General features: G+C 37.4%; 2 protein-coding genes across 8 annotated transcripts in view; one reads left to right on the plus strand and one right to left on the minus strand.

Annotated features, from left to right (window-relative positions):
* METTL15 (methyltransferase 15, mitochondrial 12S rRNA N4-cytidine) overlaps positions 1-16820 on the minus strand; it is a 421910-nt gene extending 405090 nt beyond the window's left edge. For 6 of the 7 annotated variants that reach the window (XR_012093474.1, XM_073017671.1, XM_008003675.3 and 3 more), the window contains exons 1-3: positions 16724-16820; positions 14772-15008; positions 11555-11841 (exon numbers count right to left, since the gene is read on the minus strand). Coding sequence is in view for 6 of the 7 variants with exons in the window: in XM_073017671.1 (XP_072873772.1) it covers positions 11555-11824 (270 nt within the window). In the remaining variant the exon portion in view is untranslated. Of the gene's footprint in view, positions 1-11554; positions 11842-14771; positions 15009-16710 lie in introns of all 7 variants that reach the window. The other variant, XM_008003649.3, reaches the window with a different exon arrangement.
* Positions 16821-16940: 120 nt separating this feature from the next.
* KIF18A (kinesin family member 18A) overlaps positions 16941-26323 on the plus strand; it is an 85739-nt gene continuing 76356 nt past the window's right edge. The window contains exon 1 of the mRNA XM_008003604.3: positions 16941-17114. The gene's annotated coding sequence lies outside the window, so the exon portion shown is untranslated. The remainder of the gene's footprint in view (positions 17115-26323) is intronic.

Here is a 26323-nt window from a genome sequence, read left to right on the forward strand (position 1 = left end):
TCTCTCCTAGCATTTTTCTCCTGAATTTCTTTTTTAATCTGGCTAACAACTTTGGCTCTTGCTATTCCCATAACAGCTAATATTTATTGGGCTCAACTACTTGGAAGATACAATTCTAAATAATTTATGTATATTCACTCATCTAATCCTCAGAGTAACCAGAAGTGAGATAGGTTCTATTTCCTCATTTTACAGATGAGGAATCTGAGGCACAACCATGGAAAGTTAATTGACCAAACCGCACAGCTACTTGTACTAGTGGGGCACTTGTACCCTTATAATAACACTCAAAGAAGCCCCAAGGCACCAAGCTAAATTAGCACTACTACTGGGGCAAGAATATCAGGTTTCCTATACTCTCCAAACTGCTACCATCTTAAACTAAGCAGAATTTAGTTATTTAGAAAATCACTAAACTTTTTTTTCTCCTGTTTTCAGAAATCAAGAATAAAAAGTTAATCTATTAGCCCAGAGTAAAATATCTCCAGGAGAAAAAAAAAAAATGTTCTTAGGATAATACATTTTCACAAGAAGTTATTCACCTAGAATATGAAATAATGCAAACTAAGCAAGGAGAAATAGTATCTTTAATTTCTTCTTAACAATTAAAATTTTAAATACTTTCCAAGGGAAAGCGGATATTTTTCTCATAATTAAAACTAGTAAATATTTTAAGTGCATTTGAGAACAAATTTGTAGTAAACTACATAGGTAGTAAACTAGCTATGATGCTGAAGAAATTCCCAAAATCACTATTTTCTTTAGGTGAGCACCTTTCAAGTATTAAAGAAAAAAGAACCATAAAATGCCTTGCACCTCACTTTAAATAAATTCAGATATTTTTTAAAGTTCCTGTTACATCAAAGCTTTATCTGGAGAATGGAGTGAACCCACGAGGAGGAGCTTGCAGTGAGCCAAGATCGCACCACTGTACTCCAACCTGGGGACAGAGCGAGACTCCATCTCAAAAAAAAAAAAAAAAAAGTTTCATCTGTAAATTCACCATTGAAGTCAATGCAGAAAAAGGTAATAGTAAGTAAGTGACTGATGCAAGTGAGTGTATGACTCATAGTTTGCAAAGGAAAATGATTTGGGGGAAAAGGCTCAGGAAGAAGAGAAGCAAATAATGGATTATGGATGATATAAAGACCTTTCCTGTCCAAGGACTGTCACCAGTTCTTTATTACTTGAAGATTAAGGGAATACTGAATAAAGCTGTCTGCCAGACAGCAGAAAGGGTAAGAAATAACATTGTCTCTAAGTGTATCTCACAAGAAAAGTTTTCAGAAATAACATTGATAAAATTAAACTTTCTATAAAAAGTTACTGGAAAACCCAACTCAAATCAGAACAAGGAAAATGTCAAAATAAACCAACATTCCATTTGTAGGTACCTGAACAGAATGAAACAGTAGTGTAGGTCAAGTTGTAGAATTATCTAATTTTACTCCACTTGGTTTTGGAAAAAAGTTGTATACAATACTGATTTGCTAGAAGATGTAGCGCAATTTGTTTTTGTTTGTTTTTCTACTCCATGGCTTACGGCAAAATAAGCATTTGGCTTTGTTACTAGAGTTTAATAAATTAATACAATGTACTTTGGTTTTTAGCTTCAGAAGTCAAGTTCAAGCCACTGAATTTAGTTCCAATTTTTACTAACTGCCCCATCCTTTCAAATATATATACATATGTACATATACATATATACATATATGTATGTACATATACATATACATACATATATAGGTGTATATATATTTGAAAGGTTGGGGCAGTTACATATATACATATGTGTATATATATACACACACACACGTGTATATATAGCTGTATATATGTATGTATATACACACATTAAAATATATCATATATATTTCAATATACATTTTTAAAAACTCACACTTGAAGATGGCCGAATAGGAACAGCTCCAGCCTCCGGCTCCCAGCGTGAGCGACACAGAAGATGGACGATCTCTGCATTTTCAACTGAGGTACCAGGTTCATCTCACTGGGGCGTGTCAGGCAGTCGGTGCTGGTCAGCCGGTAGAGCCCGACCAGCAAGAGCTGAAGCAGGGCGAGGCATTGCCTCACCTGTGAAGCGCAAGGGGGAAGGGAATTCCTTTTCCTAGCCAAGGGAAACTAAGACACACAACACCTGGAAAATCAGGTAACTCCCACCCTAATACTGCGCTTTACCAAGGGTCTCAGCAAACGGCACACCAGGAGATTATATCCCACACCTGGCCCAGAGGGTTCCACACCCAGGGAACCTCCCTCATTGCTAGCACAGCAGTCTGAGATCTAACTGCAAGGTGGCAGCAAGGCTGGGGGAGGGGCGTCCACCATTGCTGAGGCTTAAGTAGGTAAACAAAGCCCATGGGAAGCTCAAATTGGGTGGAGCCCACCGCAGCTCAAGGAGGCCTGCCTGCCTCTGTAGACTCCACCTCTGGGGACAGGACATAGCTAAACAAAAAGCAGCAGAAACCTCTGCAGATGTAAATGTCCCTGTCTGACAGCTTTGAAGAGAGCAGTGGTTCTCCCAGCACGGAGGTAGAGATCTGAGAACAGACAGACTGCCTGCTCAAGTGGGTCCCTGACAACTGAGTAGCCTCACTGGGAGACATCCCCTACTAGGTGCGGACCGACACCCCACACCTCACACGGCTGGGTACACCTCTGAGACGAAGCTTCCTGAGCAAGATTCAGATAGCAACACTCGCTGTTCAGCAATATTCTATCTTCTGCAGCCTCTGCTGCTGATACTCAGGCAAACAGGGTCTGGAATGGACCTCAAGCAAACTCCAGAAGACCTGCAGCTGAGGGTCCTGACTGTTAGAAGGAAAACTAACAAACAGAAAGGACACTCACACCAAAAACTCATCAGTATGTCACAATCATCAGACCAAAGGCAGATAAAACCACAAAGATGGGGAAAAAGCAGTGCAGAAAAGCTGGAAATTCAAAAACTCAGAGAGCATCTCCCCCTCCAAAGGAACGCAGCTCATCACCAGCAACGGAACAAAGCTGGATGGAGAATGACTTTGACGAGTTGAGAGAAGAAGGCTTCAGTCAATCAAACTTCTCAGAGCTAAAGGAGGAACTACGTACCCAGCGCAAAGAAACTCAAAACGTTGAAAAAAGAATGGAAGAATGGATAACTAGAATAATCAATGCAGAGAAGTCCATAAACGAACAGATAGAGATGAAAACCATGACACGAGAACTACATGACAAATGCACAAGCTTCAGTAACCGACTCGATCAACTGGAAGAAAGAGTATCAGTGACTGAAGATCAAATGAATGAAATGAAGTGAGAAGAGAAGTCTAGAGAAAAAAGAGTAAAAAGAAATGAACAAAGCCTCCAAGAAATATGGGATTATGTGAAAAGACCAAATCTACGTCTGATTGGTATACCTGAAAGTGACGGGGAGAATGGAACCAAATTGGAAAACACTCTGCAGGATGTCATCCAGGAGAACTTCCCCAACCTAGTAAAGCAGGCCAACATTCAAATTCAGGAAATACAGAGAATGCCACAAAGATACTCCTCGAGAAGAGCAACTCCAAGACACATAATTGTTAGATTAACTGAAGTTGAAATGAAGGAAAAAATGTAAAGGGCAGCCAGAGAGAAAGGTCAGGTTACACACAAAGGGAAGCCCATTAGACTAATAGCAGATGTCTCAGCAGAATCTCTACAAGCCAGAAGAGAGTAGGGGCCAATGTTCAACATTCCTAAAGAAAACAATTTTCAACCCAGAATTTCATATCCAGCCAAACTATGTTTCATAAGTGAGGAGAAATAAAATCCTTTACAAACAAGCAAATGCATATTTTGTCAACACCAGGCCTCCCCTACAAGAGATCCTGAAGGAAGCGCTAGACATGGAAAGGAACAACCAGTACCAGCCATTGCAAAAACATGCCAAAATGTAAAGACCATCTATGCTAGGAAGAAACTGCATCAACTAACAAGCAAAATAACCACTTAATATTATAATGACAGGATCAAGTTCATGCATAACAATATTAACCTTAAATGTAAATGGTCTACATGGTCCAATTAAAAGACACAGACTGGCAAATTGGATAAAGAGTCAAGATCCATACATTTGCTGTATTCAGGAGACCCATCTCACATGCAGAGACACACATGGGCTCAAAATAAAGGAATGGAGGAAAAGCTACGAAGCAGATGGAAAACAAAAAAAGTAGGGGTTGCAATCCTAGTCTCTGACAAAACAGACTTGAAACAATCAAAGATCAAAACAGACAAAGAAGGCCATTACACAATGGTAAAGGCATCCATTCATCAGGAAGAGCTAACTATCCTAAATATGTACGCACCCAATACAGGAGCACCAAGATTCATAAAGCAAGTCCTTAGAGACTTACAAAGAGACTTAGACTACCATACAATAATAATGGGAGACTTTAACACCCCACTCTCAACATTAGACAGATCAACGAGACAGAAAGGTAACAAGGATATCCAGGAATTGAACTCAACTCTGCACCAAGAGGACCTAATAGACATCTCCACTCCAAATCAACAGAATATACATTCTTCTCAACACCACATCGCACTTACTCCAAAATTGACCACATAGTTGGAAGTAAAGCACTCCTCAGCAAATGTAAAAGAAGAGAAATTATAACAAACTGTCTCTCAGACCACAGTGCAATGAAACTACAACTCAGGACTAAGAAACTGAATCAAAACCGCTCTACTACATAGAAACTGAACAACGTGCTCCTGAATGACTACTGGGTACATAACGAAATGAAGGCAGAAATAAAGATGCTTTCTGAAACCAATGAGAACAAAGACAAAACATACCAGAATCTCTGGGACACATTGAAAGCAGTGTGTAGAGGGAAATTTATAGCACTAAATGTCCACAAGAGAGAGCAGGAAAGATCTAAAATTGACACCCTAACATCACAATTAAAAGAACTAGAGAAGCGAGAGCAAACATTCAAAAGCTAGCAGAAGGCAAGAAATAACTAAGATCAGAGCAGAACTGAAGGAGATAGAGGCACAAAAAACCCTCCAAAAAAATCAATGAATCCAGGTGCTGGTTTTTTGACAAGATCAACAAAATTGATAGACCACTAGCAAGACTAATGAAGAAGAAAAGAGAGAAGAATCAAATAGATGCAATAAAAAATGATAAAGAGGGTATCACCACCGACCCCACAGAAATACAAACTACCATCAGAGAATACTATAAACACCTCTACGCAAATAAACTAGAAAATGTAAAGTAATGGATAATTTCCTGGACACATACACTCTCCCAAGACTAAACCAGGAAGAAGCTGAATCCCTGAATAGACCAATAGCAGGCTCTGAAATTGAGGCAATAATTAATAGCCTACCAACCAAAAAAAGGCCAGGATCAGAAGGATTCACAGCTGAATACTACCAGACGTATAAGGAGGAGCTGGTACCATTCCTTCTGAAACTATTCCAATCAACAGAAAAAGAGGGAATCCTCCCTAACTCATTTTATGAGGCCAACATCATCCTGATACCAAAGCCTGGCACAGACACAACAAAAAAAGAGAATTTTAGACAAATATCCCTGATAAACATCGATGCAAAAATTCTCCATAAAATACTGGCAAACCAAATCCAGCAGCACATCAAAAAGCTTATCCACCATGATCAGGTGGGCTTCATCCCTTGGATGCAGGGCTGGTCCCACATATGCAAATCAATAAACATAATCCAGCATATAAACAAAACCAAAGACAAAAACCACATGATTATCTCAATAGATGCAGAAAAGGCCTTCGACAAAATTCAACAGCCCTTCATGATAAAAACTCTCAATAAATTCGGTATTGACAGAACGTCTCTCAAAATCATAAGAGCTATTTATGATAAACCCACAGCCAGTATCATACTGAATGGGCAAAACCTGGAAGCATTCCCTTTGAAAACTGGCACAAGACAGGGATGCCCTCTCTCACCACTCCTATTCAACATAGTGTTGGAAGTTCTGGACAGGGCAACTAGGCAAGAGAAAGAAATCAAGGCTATTCAGTTAGGAAAAGAAGAATTCAAATTGTCCCTCTTTGCAGATGACATGATTGTGTATTCAGAAAACCCCATTGTCTCAGCCCAAAATCTCCTTAAGCTGATAAGAAACTTCAGCAAAGTCTCAGGATACAAAATCAATGTGCAAAAATCACAATCATTCTTATACACCAGTAACAGACAAACAGAGAGCCAAATCACGAATGAACTCCCATTCACAATAGCTTCAAAGAGAATAAAATACCTAGGAATCCAGCTTACAATGGATGTAAAGGACCTCTTCAAGGAGAACTACAAACCACTGCTCAGTGAAATAAAAGAGGACACAAACAAATAGAAGAACATACCATATTCATGGATGGGATGAATCAATATTGTGAAATTGGCCATACTGCTCAAGGTAATTTACACATTCAATGCCATCCCCATTAAGCTACCAACGACTTTCTTCACAGAATTGGAAAAAACTGCTTTAAAGTTCATATGGAACCAAAAAGACCCCGCATTGCCAAGACAATCCTAAGCCAAAAGAACAAAGCTGGAGGCATCACGCTACCTGACTTCAAACTACATTACAAGACTACAGTAACCAAAACAGCATGGTACTGGTACCAAAACAGATATATAGACCAATGGAACAGAACGGAGCCCTCAGAAATAATACCACACATCTACAGCCATCTGATCTTTGACAAACCTGACAAAAACAAGAAATGGGGAAAGGATTCCCTATTTAATAAATGGTGCTGGGAAAATTGGCTAGCCATAAGTAGAAAGCTGAAACTGGATCCTTTCCTAACTCCCTATACGAAAATTAATTCAAGATGGATTAGAGACTTAAATGTTAGACTTAAAACCATAAAAACCCTAGAAGAAAACCTAGGTGATACCATTCAGGACATAGGTATGGGCAAAGACTTCACGTCTAAAACACCAAAAGCAACGGCAACAAAAGCCAAAATTGACAAATGGGATCTCATTAAACTAAACAGCTTCTGTGCAGCAAAAGAAACTACCATCAGAGTGAACAGGCAACCTACAGAATGGGAGAAAATTTTTGCAATCTACTCATCTGACAAAGGGCTAATATCCAGAACCTACAGAGAACTCAAACAAATTTACAAGAAAAAAGCAAACAACCCCATCAAAAAGTGGGCAAAGGATATGAACAGACACTTCTCAAAAGAAGACATTCATACAGCCAACAGACACATGAAAAAATGCTCATCATCACTGGCCATCAGAGAAATGCAAATCAAAACCACAATGAGATACCATCTCATACCAGTTAGAATGACAATCATGAAAAAGTTAGAAAACAACAAGTGCTAGAGAGGATGTGAGAAATAGGAACACTCTTACACCATTGGTGGGACTGTAAACTCTAGTTCAACCATTGTGGAAAACAGTGTGGCGATTCCTCAAGGATCTAGAACTAGAAATACCATTTGACCCAGCCATCCCATTACTGGGTATATACCCAAAGGATTATAAATCATGCTGCTAGAAAGACACATGCACACATATGTTTATTGCAGCACTATTCACAATAGCAAAGACTTGGAATCAACCCAAATGTCCATCAGTGACAGACTGGATTAAGAAAATGTGGCACATAAACACCATGTAATAGTATGCAGCCATAAAAAATTTGTGTCCTTTGTAGGGACATGAATGCAACTGGAAACCATCATTCTCAGCAAGCTATCGCAAGAACAGAAAACCAAACATCGCATGTTCTCACTCATAGGTGGGAATTGAACAATGAGATCACTTGGACACAGGAAGGGGAACATCACACAGCGGGGCCTATTGTGGGGAGTGGGGAGGGAGGAGGGATAGCATTAGGAGATATAACTAATGTAAATGACGAGTTAATGCGTGCAGCACACCAACATAGCACATGTTTACATATGTAACAAACCTGCACGTTGTGCACATGTACCCCAGAACTTAAAAAGTATAATAATAATTAAAATAAATAAATAATAAAAATAAAACTCACACTTATTTATGGATTTTAATTGATATCCCTGCATTATGGATCTTTTTTAAAACACCAAGAGAATTTCATTTTGACGAAGTCACTCACATTCAACAAGAAGTTTTATCCAATTTAATACTTTAATTTACATTTTCATGTATATTTGGAGTCCCACTACATGACAGCATTGAGCTAAATACTTTATACACATAAATTCATTTAAGAATACAGGGTTTAGCTGGATGCAGCAGCTCACACCTCTAGGACCAGCTACTCAGGAGGCTGAGACAGCAAGGATCACCTGAGCCCAGGAGTTCCAGACTACAGTGAGTTATGATCACACCAGCGTACTTCAGCTTCAACAACAGAGACAGACTCTCTCTAGAACAATTAAAATTTAAAAAAATTTTTTTAAAAGAATGCTGTATTTATTTTGTGTGTAAATTTGCCTGTGTATACTACCTGAGGAGAAGGTAAACAATATTTTTATGAAGCAACCCACATCATATCCCTGATGGCTTTTGTATGAGCAACATCCAGCCATTGTAGTACACCTTATACATATAGCTTAAATTTAGTTCATGAAAACTGCCTGACCCAACATGAAAGAGTTTCAGGAAAAAGAAAAGCTGGGTGTGTGCACACATGCACATGTTTCCTAGACAAGAGCTTCGAACCTAGGCAGTCCAGTTCCAGAATCTTTGCTCTTAACCACTAAGCAATATGTTGGAAAAAGAAGAAAGATGAGATATAAAAATAACTGATTTAGATAAAAACAGTAGCTGCTAGAATAAGGGATCACATTTCTGAAGTCAGTACATTAAGAAATATAAGCATTAAATTATCTTTAAAAATGGAAAACAATCTACAAAACCTTTTTCTCTTGTGAATGAATATACATATCAGAAAGTTTCTAGCTTTTATGTTTTGAATATTATATCAACCAGTATTTCTTACATTGCTTTAAAGAGATCACACTTACCTTACTTACAGTATTTCTGGCAGGATTAAATAAGGTCTTCGATTATGACTTTAAACAATAATCTTAGACCTTATTTAATTTAATCTAAATTAAATATCTAGATTATGATCTAAGGTCATAATTGAAGATCTTATTTAATCCTTTAATCCTCTCTTTCTATAAAGAGAGAGACTTATGTTAAGGAATTGGCTTAGAAGATTGTGGAGCACTGGTAAATCCAAAATCGGTAGGGTTGTGTGTTTGTGTGTGTGTATACATGCATATATATATATGTGTGTATGTGTATGGGTATACACACACACACACACACGATTTATCCTTGAACAACACAGGTTTGAACTGCAAAAGTCCACTTATTTGTGGATTTTCTTCAGCCTCTACCACCCTTGCAACAGCAAGACCAACCCCTCCTCCTCTTCCTCAGTCTACTTAACAAGACAAGGATGAAGACTATTATGATGAGTTACTTCCACTTAATAAATAGTAAATATATTTTATCTTCCTTATGATTCTCTTAATATTTTATTTTCTCTAGCTTACTTTATTATAAGAATATAGTATATAATACACATAACATATGAAATATGTGTTTATGGCAGGGTGTATTGGTTCACACCTGTAATCTCAGCACTTTGGGAGGCCAAGGCGGGTAGATCACCTGAGGTCAGGAGTTTGAGACCAGCCTGACCAATATGGAGAAACCCCATCTCTACTAAAAATACAAAATTAGCCGGGCATGGTGGTACATGCCTGTAATCCCGGCTACTAGGGAGGCTGAGGCAGGAGAATCAGCTGAACCCGGAAAGCAGAGGTTGCAGTGAGGTGAGATTATGCCATTGCACCCCCGCCTGGGCAACAAGAGCGAAACTCCATCTCAAAAAAAAAAAAAGAAAAGAAAAAGAAAAAAAGAAATATGTGTTTATGTTTCCAGTAAGGTTTCTGGTCAACAGCAGATTATGAGTAATTTTTTGGAGAGTCAAAAGTTACACATGGATTTTCAACTCTGTAGGGGTCCACACCCCAAATTCCCACATTGTTCAAGGTTCAACTGTCTGTTGGTTTTGTTTCTCTGGGGAACTCTAATACTTCAGGGTAGTTGAAAACCAAGGCTTAGAAAACAGGGAACAGGAATTCAGATTCATATCTTTGTGTCCAGCCATTCCTGAAAGGATTATGAAATAAAATTCTCAAGAAGCTCTGCTAGATTCAGTTTTCATACCCTAACTATTCAGCCAGTGTAATGTTCTTTTTCTTTTAAGACTGTCATTTGACAAAACTAATCAATTCTGAGAAACAGTTTTTCACAGCCTCAAAAAGTTAAGCCTAGAGGAATTCCACTCCTAGATATATATAACCAAGAGAACTGAAAACATATGTCCATACCAAAACTTGTACAAGGCCGGCCATGGTGGCTCACGCCTGTAATCACAACACTTTGGGAGGCCAAGGCGGGAGGATCACCTGAGGTCGGGAGTTCATGACCAGCCTGGCCAACATGGTGAAACCCCATCTCTACTAAAAATACAAAAATTAGCCAGCCACGGTAGTGTGCACCTATAGTCTCAGCTACTTGGAAGGCTCAGGCAAGAGAATCGCTTGCACCCAAGAGGCAGAGGTTGCAGTGAACCAACATCATGCCACTGCACTCTAGCTTGGGTGACAGAGCAAGACTCCGTTTCAAAAAAAAAAGAAAATGTGTACACGAATGTTCATAGTAGCATTATTCACAACAGCCATAAAGCAGAAACAATATAAATGCTCATCATTTGGTTAATGGATAAACAAAATGTGGCAAATCCATACAATGCAATGATTCAGTAATAAAAAGGAACCAAGTACAGATACATGCAACACCATGGAATAACCTTGAAAACATGCTGAGTAAAAAGAACGCAGATAAAAAATGCCACATATCTATGAATCCATTTAAATGAAATGTCTGGAATAAGCAAATTCAGAGAGACAAAAAATAGCTTAGTGGTTGTTAGGGGTTAGGGGAAGGATGTCAATGGGGAGTGAATACTAATAGGTATGGGGTTTCCTACTGTGGTGATAAACACATTCCTCAATTAAACAGTGGTCATAAGCTTATGAATACAAATTCTCCTCAACTTACATGGGGGTTATGTCCTGACAAACCCTTCATTACTTGAAAACACCATGCGGCAAAAATGCATGTAAGTACTTAACCTACTGAACATCATAGCTTAGCCTAACCTATCTTAAACATGCTGAGAACACTTACGTTACCCTACAGTTAGGCAAAATTAGCTAACACAAAGCCTATTTTATAATAAAGTTATTGACTATCTCATGTAATTTATATGAATATTGTGCTGAAACTTTAAAAAAGCATGGTTGTATGGTACTCAAAAGTACAATTTCTACTGAACGTGTATCACTTCCGCATCAACCATCAAAAGTTGGGGTTCATCTGTATACTAAAGGGCACTGAACTGTATACCTTAAAATTATGACTATTACAATAAGCGAATTTTATCTCAACAAAAAATGTGTTAAGAAATAGAAATTCAACTCACCTGTCCTTTTTGTGGTGACAAACAACGCACAACTTCATCCACCATTACTGGAATATGTAATTTAGCCATAGTTTCAAAATCTCTATCTTGAGATCTGTGTAACTCCTGGGCTTGAGTTTGATCTGTTTGCTCCTGGGCTTCATATTCTCTATATTTTTCTGCTGTAGTATGTATTCTCTTTGGCCAGACACCTAAATTAGGTATGCCAGATGCCAACCAACATGAAAGGCATTCTTTATACATTCTACAAAAATATGGAGACCGAAGCATTCTGTAGGTAAACAAATCTAGAAAAAAAAATTAAAACATGATCGTTGGATTTTTTTAAAAGAATGTTCTAATGCTTGGGGAAAATCAAGTTAATATGCAATATTTAGCACATCAAAAGAAACTTAAGACTCATGCTCTGAACATCTTAAACAAGTAAAAGTAACAAACCCTTCTTATATATGCAAAGCAAGGAACCTAAGAGGACCCAGAGACATAATTTAAATACAATTTTTAATGTAGCCTAATACGTTCTAATATCATTAACATTTCAACCATTAGGGATATGAAAATTGATTATTAGGTCAACATTTTAATGAAATATACTTTTTTGAATTTTAATTAAGGCTAAAAAGTAGATTCAATGAATTAAAACTGTCTATTTGAAAAGTAATCAGGATGACTGAACAGATTATAAGTATCATATTTTAGGTTCAGATGGTCTTCTATTTCAAGGTCTTCTATTTGTTTTTCTCACAATGCTAAATTCTCATCTTCAGAGACTATCCCTGAGAAAAGACTACGCATGCACATCCAAAAAAAAAAAAGATAATCAGTCTGTCAGTCTGATTCTCTGGTGAGATCATCTCCCTGTACCCTGTATCAGTGGAGTGTACATCAGTTTAAACTGTAACTGTATAAACACTCAACTGAGCACACTTTGGTATTTCATGTCTACCTTTAATTATCTGTCCTCTGCACCCAAAAAATAAATACTTGATATATTCCTTGGATTTACCATATGTGCTCCATTTTCTTAAGCAATCCATAACTCTTTAAAATGCAGAAGAAAAAAGGGATTTGTATAAATATATTACTAACAGACCTTTTGAAAACATCATGCATTTTATACCCAGTTGGTTTCAAGCAAAGTTTTTGATACTACCACAGTAAACACCATTTGATACTATCCAGTTAACGCTATTCTTTCCTCACAGGTTATTAGTTATTTAAGAATATGACCCACACCTTTTATACACAAAATAAGATGCATACTCAGTGCTTAATGACTGTTTTCTGAAGAAAATGAATGAATGGATTAATTCCAGACTCCACAGAATTAGTATTGTTATCAATCCTCACTTTGGGAAATTTCACCTGTATGACTGACCCCACCAAAAACCATATGTTCTCAAAATACTACAAGAAGCATAAATCCCATTTAAATATGTCTGTCTTTTCTTTTGCAATTAAAAAAAAAATTAAACACGTTGAAAAGCTGATCACATGTAATAAAACACAAAGAAATACAAATATGATATAACATCAACAAGATGTTACCTTGAGAATATGTTAACTTTACCAAAGCTATAATCTGCAGAATTGTGTGACAAATGTAACACCGAAAAAATGTGGGGGGAAAAAAAATGAGTGATCTAAGTACATTTTTGGTTGCTTGGCAGCAACAAAATAGCCAAATTATTAATTATGCCTAAGGTTTCTGGAAAGCTTACAAAAGTAAGCTCAACTACCCTCTGACAATTTATTGTTTCTAACAGTTTACAAAATAATAGCTAACATTTATTGAGCACTTACTAAGCACCACTTACTATTATAACCACATTACATGCACTACCTCATTCAATCCTTTCACAACTCTTGAAATATTATTATTCCCATTTTATAGATAGGGAAAACAGAGAAGTAATTTGCCAAAGGCTACATAGCTAGAGAGCCATAAAGCTAAAATTGTAACACAGTCTATCCCCAGAGCCTGAACTCAATCTCCATGCTATAAACATAGCCCAACGGAACTATTTAATCCACTTATGTAATTTAATAGTACTTCAATTAAATTGACTATATATTTGTAATATCTCATAAATTAGATTCATTTTATTAAGGAACCGACATCCTATGGCTTGGCTCTGCTCCACTTAAAAATAACAGTATGCTGCAGGGTTCCCAGTAACGAACGTACAATGTATAGGCCTAAAAAGTGAAATCTGGAACAACCATATCCTATATGTCTAGATTTTGATAACTAAAAGTAAAGTAGTGTCATCAATTCTAACATAGGAATAAGAACCATACGGGAAAAAGCAGAGTAGCGGGGGGAAGAAAACAAACAAACAAACAAAAAACGCTATCACTTGCATTTAATTCTTTTTCTACTGCATTCAGCTTCTATGTGTTTATTCAGCTATGGTCAAGGCACAAAGCCTGAATATTTTATTATGAACTAATTACCTGCCAACTTGGGTCAACCTGGAGAAAGGGTGACAAATAGTTCATTTTCCTCTTGTTTCCTGCAATACCTCCCTAAAAAATGGAAGGTAGGGGAGTGGTATGTTCTAAAGAAAATTATATTCTTCTCTTTTGTAGCCCAGTTTCCTACCAGACAACTTAGAGCTCTCCTGCAGTCTGCTAGGAGCCAGCCACCCTAAATGATTTAAGATTAAGTTCCCTCTGGTCATAAGGAAGGAAGCAGGGAGTCAGGAAAGCTGCCTCTGTGATCTCCTAGTTAAGTAATTTAACTTTTCTCTACAAGCAAAGTTCACTTTTGGCTGTTAAGAGCACAAAATTGGCCAGATTACTCTTTTAATTGTGAAAACACACAGGTGAGTGATGCCCATGAAGGATACTCCCTCAAGGGCTCTAACAATTACAATCATTGCAGTCAATTTTCTCCTGCAAGGAAATCCTGTTTGAAAACGTAATTTTTAAGGACAAAAACGCGACGTGGCGGCTGGCACACAATCACTGAGAAAGTGAAAGAGGTTCTAAGGAAAGAGAAAAATACACGCTTCTGCCTAAGAATTACACTGTGACGACGAAAAACTATTCGGAAACTTCCAAACCCAGGTTGAAGGCGTGCTGAAGAGAGGGAAAGGGGACAGGGGCGTATATATCCTTTGCTCCGGGCGAATCCAGCGACCCCTGTGGAGTACCCCCAAAGGTTTGGTGGTTTCCAAAAAGAGTTCCCGGGACTTGGTCACCTTCTTCTCACCTGAGGCAGGAAGACTTCTCAGCTGGCCTCTAACTTGGGCCAGTGACTACCACTACGGTCCTGAAGAACCTGAATGTGCCACACGTCTAGGTCCTGCCCCTGGGGGAAACTTGCAAGGACGGACAGATTGGGTCCACGTCCGCCCCAGCAACTCAGGACCGTCTGCCTTTGGTTCCGCTGCTTCCAGCCTCAGCTGCCAAAGGGTCCTGTTGGCGCTGGGGTTTCCAAACGACTTTCCTGGGGGAAATAAATAAGACCTCACTATTGCCATGTTTCAATTCACTTTTACTTTTTCCCTTTTTTTTTTTTTTGGTCTGAAACAACTTTAAATCTAACTTTTAATTTATCCTTATCTCTACTCTTCGGTTTACAATGAAAGTATATTAAACTTGTGTTCTGATAACACAGCACTTATACTACAATTTTTAACTAAAAGTGGGAATTTCTGTCTCATTAGCTCTGTATGTTTAGAAATTACAAGCAGCAAGGTGGCATAGTAGTGGGATTGATTGTAATGTCAAAATCTGTCTGCTCTAACCAAATGTACAATTCCTTTAAAATACGGACCTCATCATCTGAACACTGCTAAATGGCAAGTGTAACACTAAATTTGAAATCTAAAGTACTTGGATTAGGTATGAAAATATCTGTGGCTCTGATAAACCTTATACAACGTGGATGTCAAAAAATACAAAATTTAAAACACTTCTATTCTTCACCAATGATCCATGCAATTTTACAAGCAACTGGCAAAATATGCATATTTTCAGACTGGATTAAGATAGTCTCTTAATGTCACTTAATCCAGACAGTATCTCAGAGACAAATGATTCAATTCTGAATTGCCTTGTCTGTATAGTTCAAGACAAAATTTTGTGTTAGGGATTTTCTGAAAACTTCAGTTTTCTCTCAGAAAAATTAAAACAACAGTACCTATATCTCATGGGCTGTTTTGAGAATTAAATGAGAGTCCATATGTAAAGGGACAAATAAAATACCTGGGAAGTCAAAACATAAAGTACTATACAGTGAGTTCTTACTGGAAATAAAGACATCTTGATTTTATTACCAAGCCCAGCAGCACACAAATAACCATTTCATTAGCTAAGATACACGTAATACAGCCAAAAATCAGTAGTAGCTTTATTGATCCTGTCTAGTGATCAGAAAGAATAATATAACATGCATCATATACAATACACAATACTCCCTATTTTCCTCAACAGGAAATAAATGTCCATAATACAGAGGTTTCCATACATTGTTGCATTTATAATGTTCTTCATGGGTAAGAGTCATCCTATTTATAAAGTGATATTGAATCATCAGAATATAAGCTCCAAGATGGAAGAAAGTTTGATTCTATTGTATACTATTGTGTCTAAAATCTAAATAATTGCTAAATGAATAGATACAATAACAGTAATATATAGAACAATGAAATTCAGATACTGTTATTAAAAATAACCTGCCAAAGTTATTTTAGCAAACATATTTCCCATTTGTTCCAGGTATTTTCTCTCTTTTTAAATTGTATATTCTGAAATATCTGTAACCTGGGACTTAAAAAAAAATCACTTCACCTAATAACAAACCAAGCCAAAATCTTTAAATAAATTTATTGTTATGCCATCATTAGACAGAGAATGTAAAAAGCAACCAAACAGAAAATAGTTTCACAGTCAGTACTAATGGGAGTAGGCCTGGAAGTCCTGAGAAATGAAGCCTGAGGCCTCAACCCAAAAGATCTCCAATTAATTCAGGTGAAGAGACCCCACATTTTGGCCCATATGAATGTGTCTGGAAGGAACAGGTCCCTACAACTTCCTGGAGGCCTCACTACTCAGAGAAAAGAAAATAAACACCCAGAACCCATTAATCCACACCCAAACTCCACCTCTCCCCCTAGTAGAGGGAATAGGCCAACCCCTGCCCGCACCAGTCTCACTCACACCCTGAACTCTGGGACCGGGCCCTGCACCCGCCGGTCCAGAGAAGGCCTGGTGATCTCAAGTAACTGCCTCCCACAGGCAGCTCGGGTCTAGCCCCGCCCACTTTGGCCACCGCCTCCGGAAACGGCCTCGAGCGTTGCCACGGTGACGAGAAAGCGAAGAGCTTCCCCAGCGCCGCCAGGCTGAGCTTCTTGGCGCCAAGCTGCCGCGAGCCGTGACAGCGTCCGACGTGATGACATCACGCGGGCGGCAGCCAATGAAACGAGGCGCTGAGGAAGGTGGCTTGGGTTTGAATATTGTGGTTGAGTCTGAAGCGCCGGGAGGCGGACATTAAAGTGAAGTGGTTGCGGTATGCTGGCCTGGGCCTGAAGTGAGTGAGAGGCACATGAAGGTAAAACTGGACTCTGGGACACTGCTTTTGGTGATCTGTATTATTGGGAAGAGAAGATCCTGCCGCTTCAGGTCTAGAAGACTAGCTGGGCTTCTTGACAAACACAGAAGCGTTGAGGGGTGGGTGGGGGATCAGGGTCCCTGGGGAGAAAGTGAAAGGAAAAAGGAATTCAGAACCTGCTAAAAGCACAGCACTGCTTGACCGTAATCCTCCACTGCTCAGCTGGAAGGGCAGGAATCTCCTTCCTTAAGTTCTGAGAGGAAGGTCTTAACTTTTAAAGGGCATCTTGGCCCCTTTCCCAGACTTTGGCAGAGAACTTGAACTGTCCAGCACGTTGCAGTGTCAACTTTTTTCCGGACTCCAAAATCGGGCTGTTTCCTTTCAGACGCGCATATAAGCGTACCCCTGGGTTACTTATCAAACGAGGAGTTTTTGTTCATCACTGCATAAAAGTTTTGTCTGACGAGCTTTAACTGTTAGTCTTGCACTGGTCAATCGGGAACCCCTCCCGAGCCCCAGTTGTAGGTAGCATCAAGATAAAACTCGCTCTGCCTAACGGGATTGCCGAGGATCAGATGAGGTACGGAAGAGATAGTGTTTGGCAAATGTTCTGCAAATGAAATTAAACTGTAAACACAGAATCCGCCCTATAGTCTATTCTTGGTTTCCGCGGGACCTTTTTTTTTTTTTTTTTTTTTAAGGAGCTCATTAGTCTCTCAGTTACAGAGAAGCCAAGACTGACTACTGTTTATTATATGAGAAGACAGTATTTGACCAGAACGGACTGATTTTGTGGTATAATATATAGTTTAGATTATGGAATAATTAGGTAGAAATTTAGGCACACTACAGATTTTAATTGTTAGTGTCATTCCACCACATCTAACCTCCTATTTCGTTTTTGGGAGGTTTTTATGAACTTTGGTGCTAGAGACTGTGATATCCAATGACTAGATAGTGCTTCTTATTAAGTTCGTATTATTTTGTAAGAACTATTTCAATAAATAAAGATTATCTACAAAGCACAATCACAAAGAAAAAAATTTTTAAAGATTATCTGCCTTTAATGGTAGTAATTAATCTCTCTTCTATTACTTATTCATTTATTTGAGACAAAGTCTCTCTCTGTGACCCAGGCTGGAGTGCAGTGGCGTGATCGCCGCTCACTGCAACCTCCACCTCCCGGGTTCAAGCAATTCTCGTGCCTCAGCCTCCCGAGTAGCTGGGATTACAGGCATTTGCCACCACACTTGGCTAATTTTTGTATCTTTGGTAGAGACGGGGATTCACTATGTTGGCCAGGCTGGTCTCGGACTCCTGACTTCAAGCCATCTGCCCGCCTCGGCCTCCCTAAGTGCAGGAATTACAGGTGTGAGGCAGGGCACCCAGCCCTTCCTCTTCTGTTGTTGAAAAGTATTTACAAATACATAATATTTTTATATTAAAAGTGCATCTTGTCACATCATAGAAATACTCCAATTAAAGGACACAATAAAAATGACTTTTTTTTTTTTTTTTTTTTTTTTTTTTTTGCTGACAACTGTGAAAACTAAGAGGAAAAAAAAATAGCTCAGCTCTCAGTGCCGGCCTTCCCTCCAGTTGAACTTTTTATTCTTCCCTGATGGTTGTAAGTTAGTGGTAGTAGTGCCCCCAAGACTGATATTCCAAAGATAGCTTTAAGATGGATGAAGACTGTAGATGATAATGTTGAGTATCGTTTTCAGTCCTATACAGTGTTTGTTGAATCTGAATCTAATTCAGGTTTGAGTTTGTATTTAATATATCGTAACTGTCACTCTACTTCTTTTTCATTGTTTGGAAGCATTCTCTTCTAGTTCCAGTAGAACCTAGTTGTTAAGAACATGGACTTTGGTTTTGTACCTGGTGAGGAGTTTGTGTTTTATTCTTATGGTGAGAAGTCATTGGAGACTTTAGAACAGGTGAATGCCATATGATGCATCACATGATCTGAATGCTTTTGATTAAAGTATCAGTGAATACAATCAATGAATTAAATTTATTGTAATACTTTCATAAAATTAGGGGTGAATCTTTGACCTATTTGACTTATATTTGACATTTGGTTCCCCACTTGTTATGTCATCTTGGAAAAGTTACTTATCCTAAGGCTAAGTCTTTGTTTTTGTAAAATGGAAATGATACAACCTTACGTGATTATTACAAGGATTGAATGCAATGACAAATGTCAAGTGTTTACTATAATGCCTGACACAGAGTGTATGTACTCAAATGATAAGCACTGTTGTTCATTATTAATAATTATCACCGTATCAACCTAATCTAAGCATTGTTATATAAAAGCATACTTATTGAGAATGGCCACTGTGTGATATCTGACAAGTACAGAGAAATCATAATCAGTTTTATTTTAACATTCAAGAGCTCCTGTGTCAGGCCCTGAGGTTTCTATCAAAAGTAAGCAAAGATAAAAGAGTAGTACCAGAAGCTGAGTTTTGGGGGAAATAGGGAGATTTTGGTCAAAGGGTACACTTTAAGTTATAAGATAAATAAGTTCATGGCATTTAATGTACAGTATGAATGGTGATAGATGTATTAATTTAATTGAGGTATTCATTACATAATGTGTAAGCATATGAGATCATCACATTGTACTGTACATCTTGATTATATACAATCTTTGCCAATTAAATGTTTTAAAATTTCTAAAAAAAATAAGCAATATATATTTTTAACTTCCATAAGAAAATTTCTGAGGATTATATATTTACATGAGGGAGAATAGTGATTAAGTACTTGGCCTTTAGATTCAGTCAGTCTGAGTTCAAATCCCATGTCATGTGCTTCCTTAGTTGTGTGACTTTAGCCAGTTAATTTCTCTGTGCTACACTTTCTCCCTTAATAAAATAGGAATGACAGTACAGTGTTTATGTCATAGGGTTGTTATGAAGATTTAATAAGAGTATGTCAATTGTTTAGTACATTTCTATTTGTGGGATATGAGCTCAATAGAAAATATAACTTATTGTTACTAAATGAAATGTTGTGATTAAGGTAAATTTTAATAGTGGTTTTGTTGTTGTTGTTTGTCTGTTTTAAAATAAAAATACCTAGACCTCGTTTAAAATTTAAACAGTACAAAAGAGTATGAAATGGAAAATAAACCTGTCTCTTACTCAGACCTTCGTATTTCCCCTCCACGGGGAAAGTGGTATTACCAATTTCTTGTGTACCCTTCTGGGAATGACCATGCATATACATATATATCTTTTAAAAATACAAATGCTAACATGCTATAAGTCTATTAAATCTGTATTGGTTTATTCATTCATTTATTCAACAAGTATATATTCGGTCCTAAATATTTGACAAGCAGTGTCCTAGGTGCTAGTGTACAGATGAACTCTGTGCTCTCAAGTGCTTACATTCTAGAGGGGAAACAAGCAATAAATAGTAACCCGATAATATATACTTTCCAATTACTGCTAAATTCGAGGAAGAAAAATAAACCTGGTAAGGGATTGGAGAGGCAAAGGCAGGGTGACACTATTTTGGATAGATTCTTTAGGGAAAGCCTCTGTAAAGTGGTATTTGAACGGAGACCTGAAAAATGAAGTGAAGGATTACAATTTGCAAATATCTGGAGGTAATGCCTACCAGTAAGCAAAAATGCAAAAGCCAGGAGGCCAAAACAAGACTGAAGTGTTTTAGGAATGCTAAGAAAGTCATTGCAGCTGAAGCAGAATAATGAAGTGGAGAGGCAACAGTAGAAGTCATTGTCAGAGACGTAGACAGGGCCATATGTGGAATTTATAGGCCATGGTAAGGAGTTTGTGTTTTATTCTTATTGTGAGAAGTCACTGGATAGTTTAGAGCAGGTAAATGACATGCAATACATATCATGATCTGACAGCTTTTGAAGAAAGTATCAATGCATACAATCAATGAATTAAGTAAAATTTATTATTGTACTTGCATATAATTAGGGGTAAATCTTTAATCTGAGATGAGCACTAGCTACATATAAGTTAAAAATTGACCTGTTTAACTTGGCTTATTACCATGCAAGTATTCAGAATAAATAGATTTTAATACCTCATTAAACATTACAGAGGCATGAGCTGTTCTACGTAAATGAATCTTCCAGAAAATTGAATATTAGCTTTGCTAAGTAATAAAGTATTTTAACCACACTCAATGATGAAAATAAAACATGATCTTCCCATTTCTTTAATTTTCTAAACAAGAAATTGGGAACATTATTTCTTTCCTATTTTTTTCTTTTTGATGCCTCAGGATTCTCATTGTGATTGCCTGTTGTTGTCAACTACTGTACTCTAGTATGTTGTTTCTCTTGGAGATATACGTTTTCTGTTTCCCTCTACTCTAAATGAGTAAATTGCTTTTTGGGGTCTGTGAGCACTTTTTATAGTTTATTAATTCATTAATTGGTATATTTGAAAATTTACTATATACTAGACTCTCTACGAGAGAATAGGGATATAAAGTAAAAGTCTATTACCTGTCACGTCTTATCATTCTCTTGTACCCTTTTCTAATCATGCATAATAATCATAAAATTTTGGAGCTAGAAAAAGACCTTCCATATCATATAATCTAACACTTTTGTTTTATACATTAGCAAGTGAAGCCCCTTCCTTAGCCCCTTCATTCTTCTTTTTTGATACGCTACTCTCTCTAGACTAGACAAATATTCTTCTTCAGGTTTAGTGTCTATTATATAAAATGTTTGGTACCAGAAGATTTTTTGAATTTTGGTATTTTTTTTTTTTTATATTTTTGCATTGTGCTTACTAGTTGAGGATCTCTAATCTGAAAATCCAAAATACTCTAGTGAGCATTTCCTTTGAGTGTCATGTTGGTACTCACAAAGTTTTAGATTTTGGATTTTCAGATTTGGAATGCTCAACCTGATTATAATGAACAATGATGTTGGAAGTATTTGTCTTTCATGTTTTAGTTCCACCAATGAAATCCTACCAGTTTGCTCTTTTGATTCTGTTCAACAAATACCACTTAGGAGTAGATGTGGCAAAATTGATCAGAGGCTATAATACTATCTTCTTAACAGCTGTCTGAAAAGAATTTGTGAATCCACATGTTCTTGCACAGATAACAATATTTAGGCTTTTCTTTTGCTGCTTCATATTAAACATGGTTAAAGAATTTACTCTCTGTGTGCCTTATTCAGAATCAGCTAAATGCTCATTTCTTTTAGCCATCCTAGAAAACAAAGAAGGCACCACATAATAATATAGGAACGATCTCATTAATTCCTGTAGATGTAAGTATATTTGAACATAGATTAATTTTTACATTTGATGATTCTGTTGACCTTAGGCATTTTTATTAAGAAAATTCTATCCACTTATTTGTTTTTAAAAGGTAGAGAAATACATGATACTTTAAAAATTAACATCAATGTCTTTGTTAAAATATGCAACTAGTTGTGAAACAAACTTATATTTGACATTATACTTAAACTCTGTTGACTAAAAGAGTCCAACTCTGTAAAATATTTGAAAAGATTTATTCTGAGCCAAATATGAGTGACCATGGCCCATGACACAGTCCTCAGGAGGTCCTAAGAGCATGTGTGCAAGGTGGTCGGGGTACAGCATAGTTTTATATATTTTAGAGAGGCATGAGACGTCAATCAGATACATTTAAGAAATACATTGGTTTGGGTCAGAAAGGCGGGACAACTCAAAGCAGGGGCTTCCAGGCTATAGGTAAATTTAAACATTTTCTGGTTGACAATTGGTTGAGTTTGTCTAAAGACCTGGGATTGATAGAAAGGAATATTCAGGTTAAAGATAATTGTGGAGACCCAAGTTTTATTTTGCAGATGAAGCTCTCAGCAAACTTCAGAGAGCAGGTTGTAAAATGTTTCTCCTCAGAGCTAAAAGGGTACCTGGCTTTTAGTTGATTATCTACTGGATCTGCAAAGAAAAGAGGAAAACAAAGAAGGAAGGGGATTCTCTATGGAATGTGGATTTTTCCCACAAGAGACTGTGAGGGCAATTTCAAGGCATGGCAAGTAAATACATTTTGGGGGTTAAATATTTTTTCCTTGTCTCAAAATGTTATGCCAGAGTCAGATTGAAAAGCAAGTCACAATATACGGGGTCAAATAAAATGCATCTGATGAAAATCCATTATTTATAGGGCGTGACTCTCCAGACCCCTTAGGTAGGAGTTTGGGCGAAATAAAAAATCACAGCTTAGTCCTCACTCCTTTAGGTAATTGTCCAATATTTCTCCCTGGAATGTTGCTTAAATAATCCCCTCATTATAGTCTTATAAAGCACTATAAACCTTTTCCCTATAATAGCACTTGTCACAGTTATACCTTTACATGTTTGTGTCAATATTTATTTTATTAATAGCTGTTTCCCTCACTACACTGTAAATAATAATGGCAAACACTTGTAGTTCATACTCTGTACAAAGTATTGTTCTAAGTGTGTACTCTTTACAACTTTATAGGGTAGGTGCTGTTGTTAGTCTTACTTTACAGATGGGGAAGCTGAGCCACAAGGAGGTTAAGTAACTTATCCACTATCATAGTCAGTACATCATAGAGCTGGGATTTTAACCTAGGCTGCCTGTCTCCAACATGTAATAGTTGTCATGAATTAATTAACTAATTAATTAGGGAGGGATATCCTCCAGCCTCGAGATGCTAAGGTTTATTTTGAAATAATCACTTAATATTTTAGGTTTACTTTGCTAACACTTTTATTTATGTATATTTAATCTATCATTTAAAAATAGTATATCTGTTAAAGTTAAAATATTGTTGAATATTTCTAAAAGCTTTTAGAAATGTGTGTAGGAGATAGTTTCTGGTATCACAGGAATATGGGACACTGCTGGCCTTTAGTAGACAGGGGAGAGAAATGCTAAACATCCTCTAACACAGCAGTTCTAAATGCCCTATAACAGGGCAGTTCTAAACAAGGAAGAATTGGCCTACCCAAAGTGATAGTCATAAGCCTATTGAGAAAAACTCGAAGATGAACCCAGTCTCTTTGGCAAGAAGAAGCAGGAGGGGGGCAGATAGGAGAATTGATATTTACTGAATACCTTAATACTTATCTCTTTTAGCCTTTGCAACAAACATTGAAGTATTATCATCTCTTTTATACAAATAGAAACCTGAGACTTATGGGGTTAAGTAATTTGTCCAAGGTCATAAAAGTGAGGTGTAGGTGCTTTGTGAGACTTGGCTCAATAAAAGCTCAGGGATGAAGAACAAGTAGTAATTCACCTGGGACCTGACTGTTAGAATCCAAATGACCATCCCTTCCTTTTCAGTATTCTATTTTTGGCTAAAGACAGAGTCCGAAAAAGGCAAAGATATGTCTAGCATCTGCTGCTTTTAGATTCCTTTGAATTCTGTCCCTATTTGAATTCTGTCCAAAAGTATATGGTTAAGTGGTTTTGTGACATATTTCAGCTTTAATATTGCTATTTCTCCCATTTAAAAAATACAAACAAAACATCTTTTGACACACACACTCCCTTCACTCACACCATTTTTCTCCTCCCTTTGGAACAGTCCTTTCCATATCCTTTGTCTCTGAATCTTCTTTCAGGATTTTTCACCACCACTGCCCCAAAATTGCTTTTCTCAATGGCCTCTGTGTTACTAAATCCCATGGTTTATTCTCAGTGAGTACTTGACCTATTAGCAGTATTTAACACAGTAGATCGCTGTTTTCCTCCTTGATTTAGGATTTCTCAAAAGTTTTTAAAGCTTAATACTGCATTAAGACTGAAGACAGCCTTTATTTTCTTATTTTCTTAACTTCCACCTGCCCTGACATTTCCACCTGGATGTCTGTCAAAACTCTGAGACTTAAGCTATCCAAACCTGAACCCCTGATCTGACCCTGCCTCCCACCACCCCCTGCCCTGCCAAAAAAAGCCCTGCTTCTTATTTCCATCTCAGTTAGTGACTACTTTATCCTTCTAATACTCAGGCCAAAAATCTTGGAGTTATTCTTCAATCCTGTCTTTCTCTTTCACTCTACGTCTACCTATCAGTAAATTCTGTCACCTTTACCCTCAGAATACACCCACAATCTGACCACTTACCACCTCTGCTGCCACTACCCTATTCTGAGCTGACAGTTGTCTCTTGTCTACATTACTTCAATAGGCTAGTCTATTATATTATCTATATAGCAGTGAGAGTGATAGATTATGTCACTCCTGTGCTCAAAACGACTTCCAGTGGTTCTTTGTCTTACCCAGAGTGCAAGCCAAAGTTCTGTTAATGGCCTCCATTTCTCATCTCATGTCTTACTACACTCGCCTTTGTTCACTCCATTCTTGCCAACATATAAAGTAGCACCCTGGGTCTTTCTCTCTATGGGGAAACACTTCCTACAATATCTGTATGACTAACTCCCTCACCTCCTTCAAGTCCTTACTCAAATGTTGTTTTGGGTGAATTTATTATTTTTGTCTCTTTTGTTTTAATTTATAAATGACAAAAATGTGTAAGTTTATAGGATGCACTGTAATGTTTTGATACATGTGTACATATTGGAATGAGCATATCAGGCTAATTAACATATCCATCACCTCACATAACCATTTTTTTGTTGTCAGAACATTTAAAATGTACTCTTAGCAATTAACCATGGTCACCTTACTGTGCAATAGATGACCAAAACTATTCCTCTTGTGTAACTGAAACTTTGTACCCTTTGACCAACATTTCCCCTTTTAACACCCACTCCACCCTCCTCAGCCACTGATAACCATTACTCTACTTCTCTGCATTCATATTTTTAGATTCTGCATATAAGTGAGATCATGTGACATTTGTCTTTTTGTGCCTGGCTTATTTTACTTAGCATAATGCCCTCTAGATTTATTCATGTTGTCACAAATGACAGAATTTTATTCTTTTTTAAGGCTGAATAGTATTCCATTGAGTGCATACACCACATTTTTTCAATCTATTCATCTGTCGATAGGCACTTAGATTGTTTATATATCTTAGTTATTGTGAATAATGTTGTAGCGAACATGGCAGGGCAAATATCTCTTTAACATACTGATTTTAATGCTTTTGGATATATACTCAGAAGTGGGATTGCAGGATCATCCTAAGTCTCTCACCTCCTTTTGGTCCTTAAACAGATCTTGTTGTTTTGGGGTGTTTTGTTGTGTTTGGGGGTTTTTTTGTGGTT

The sequence above is a fragment of the Chlorocebus sabaeus genome, chromosome 1 (assembly GCF_047675955.1).
Source record: "Chlorocebus sabaeus isolate Y175 chromosome 1, mChlSab1.0.hap1, whole genome shotgun sequence".
NCBI classification, from domain to species: Eukaryota; Metazoa; Chordata; class Mammalia; order Primates; family Cercopithecidae; genus Chlorocebus; species Chlorocebus sabaeus.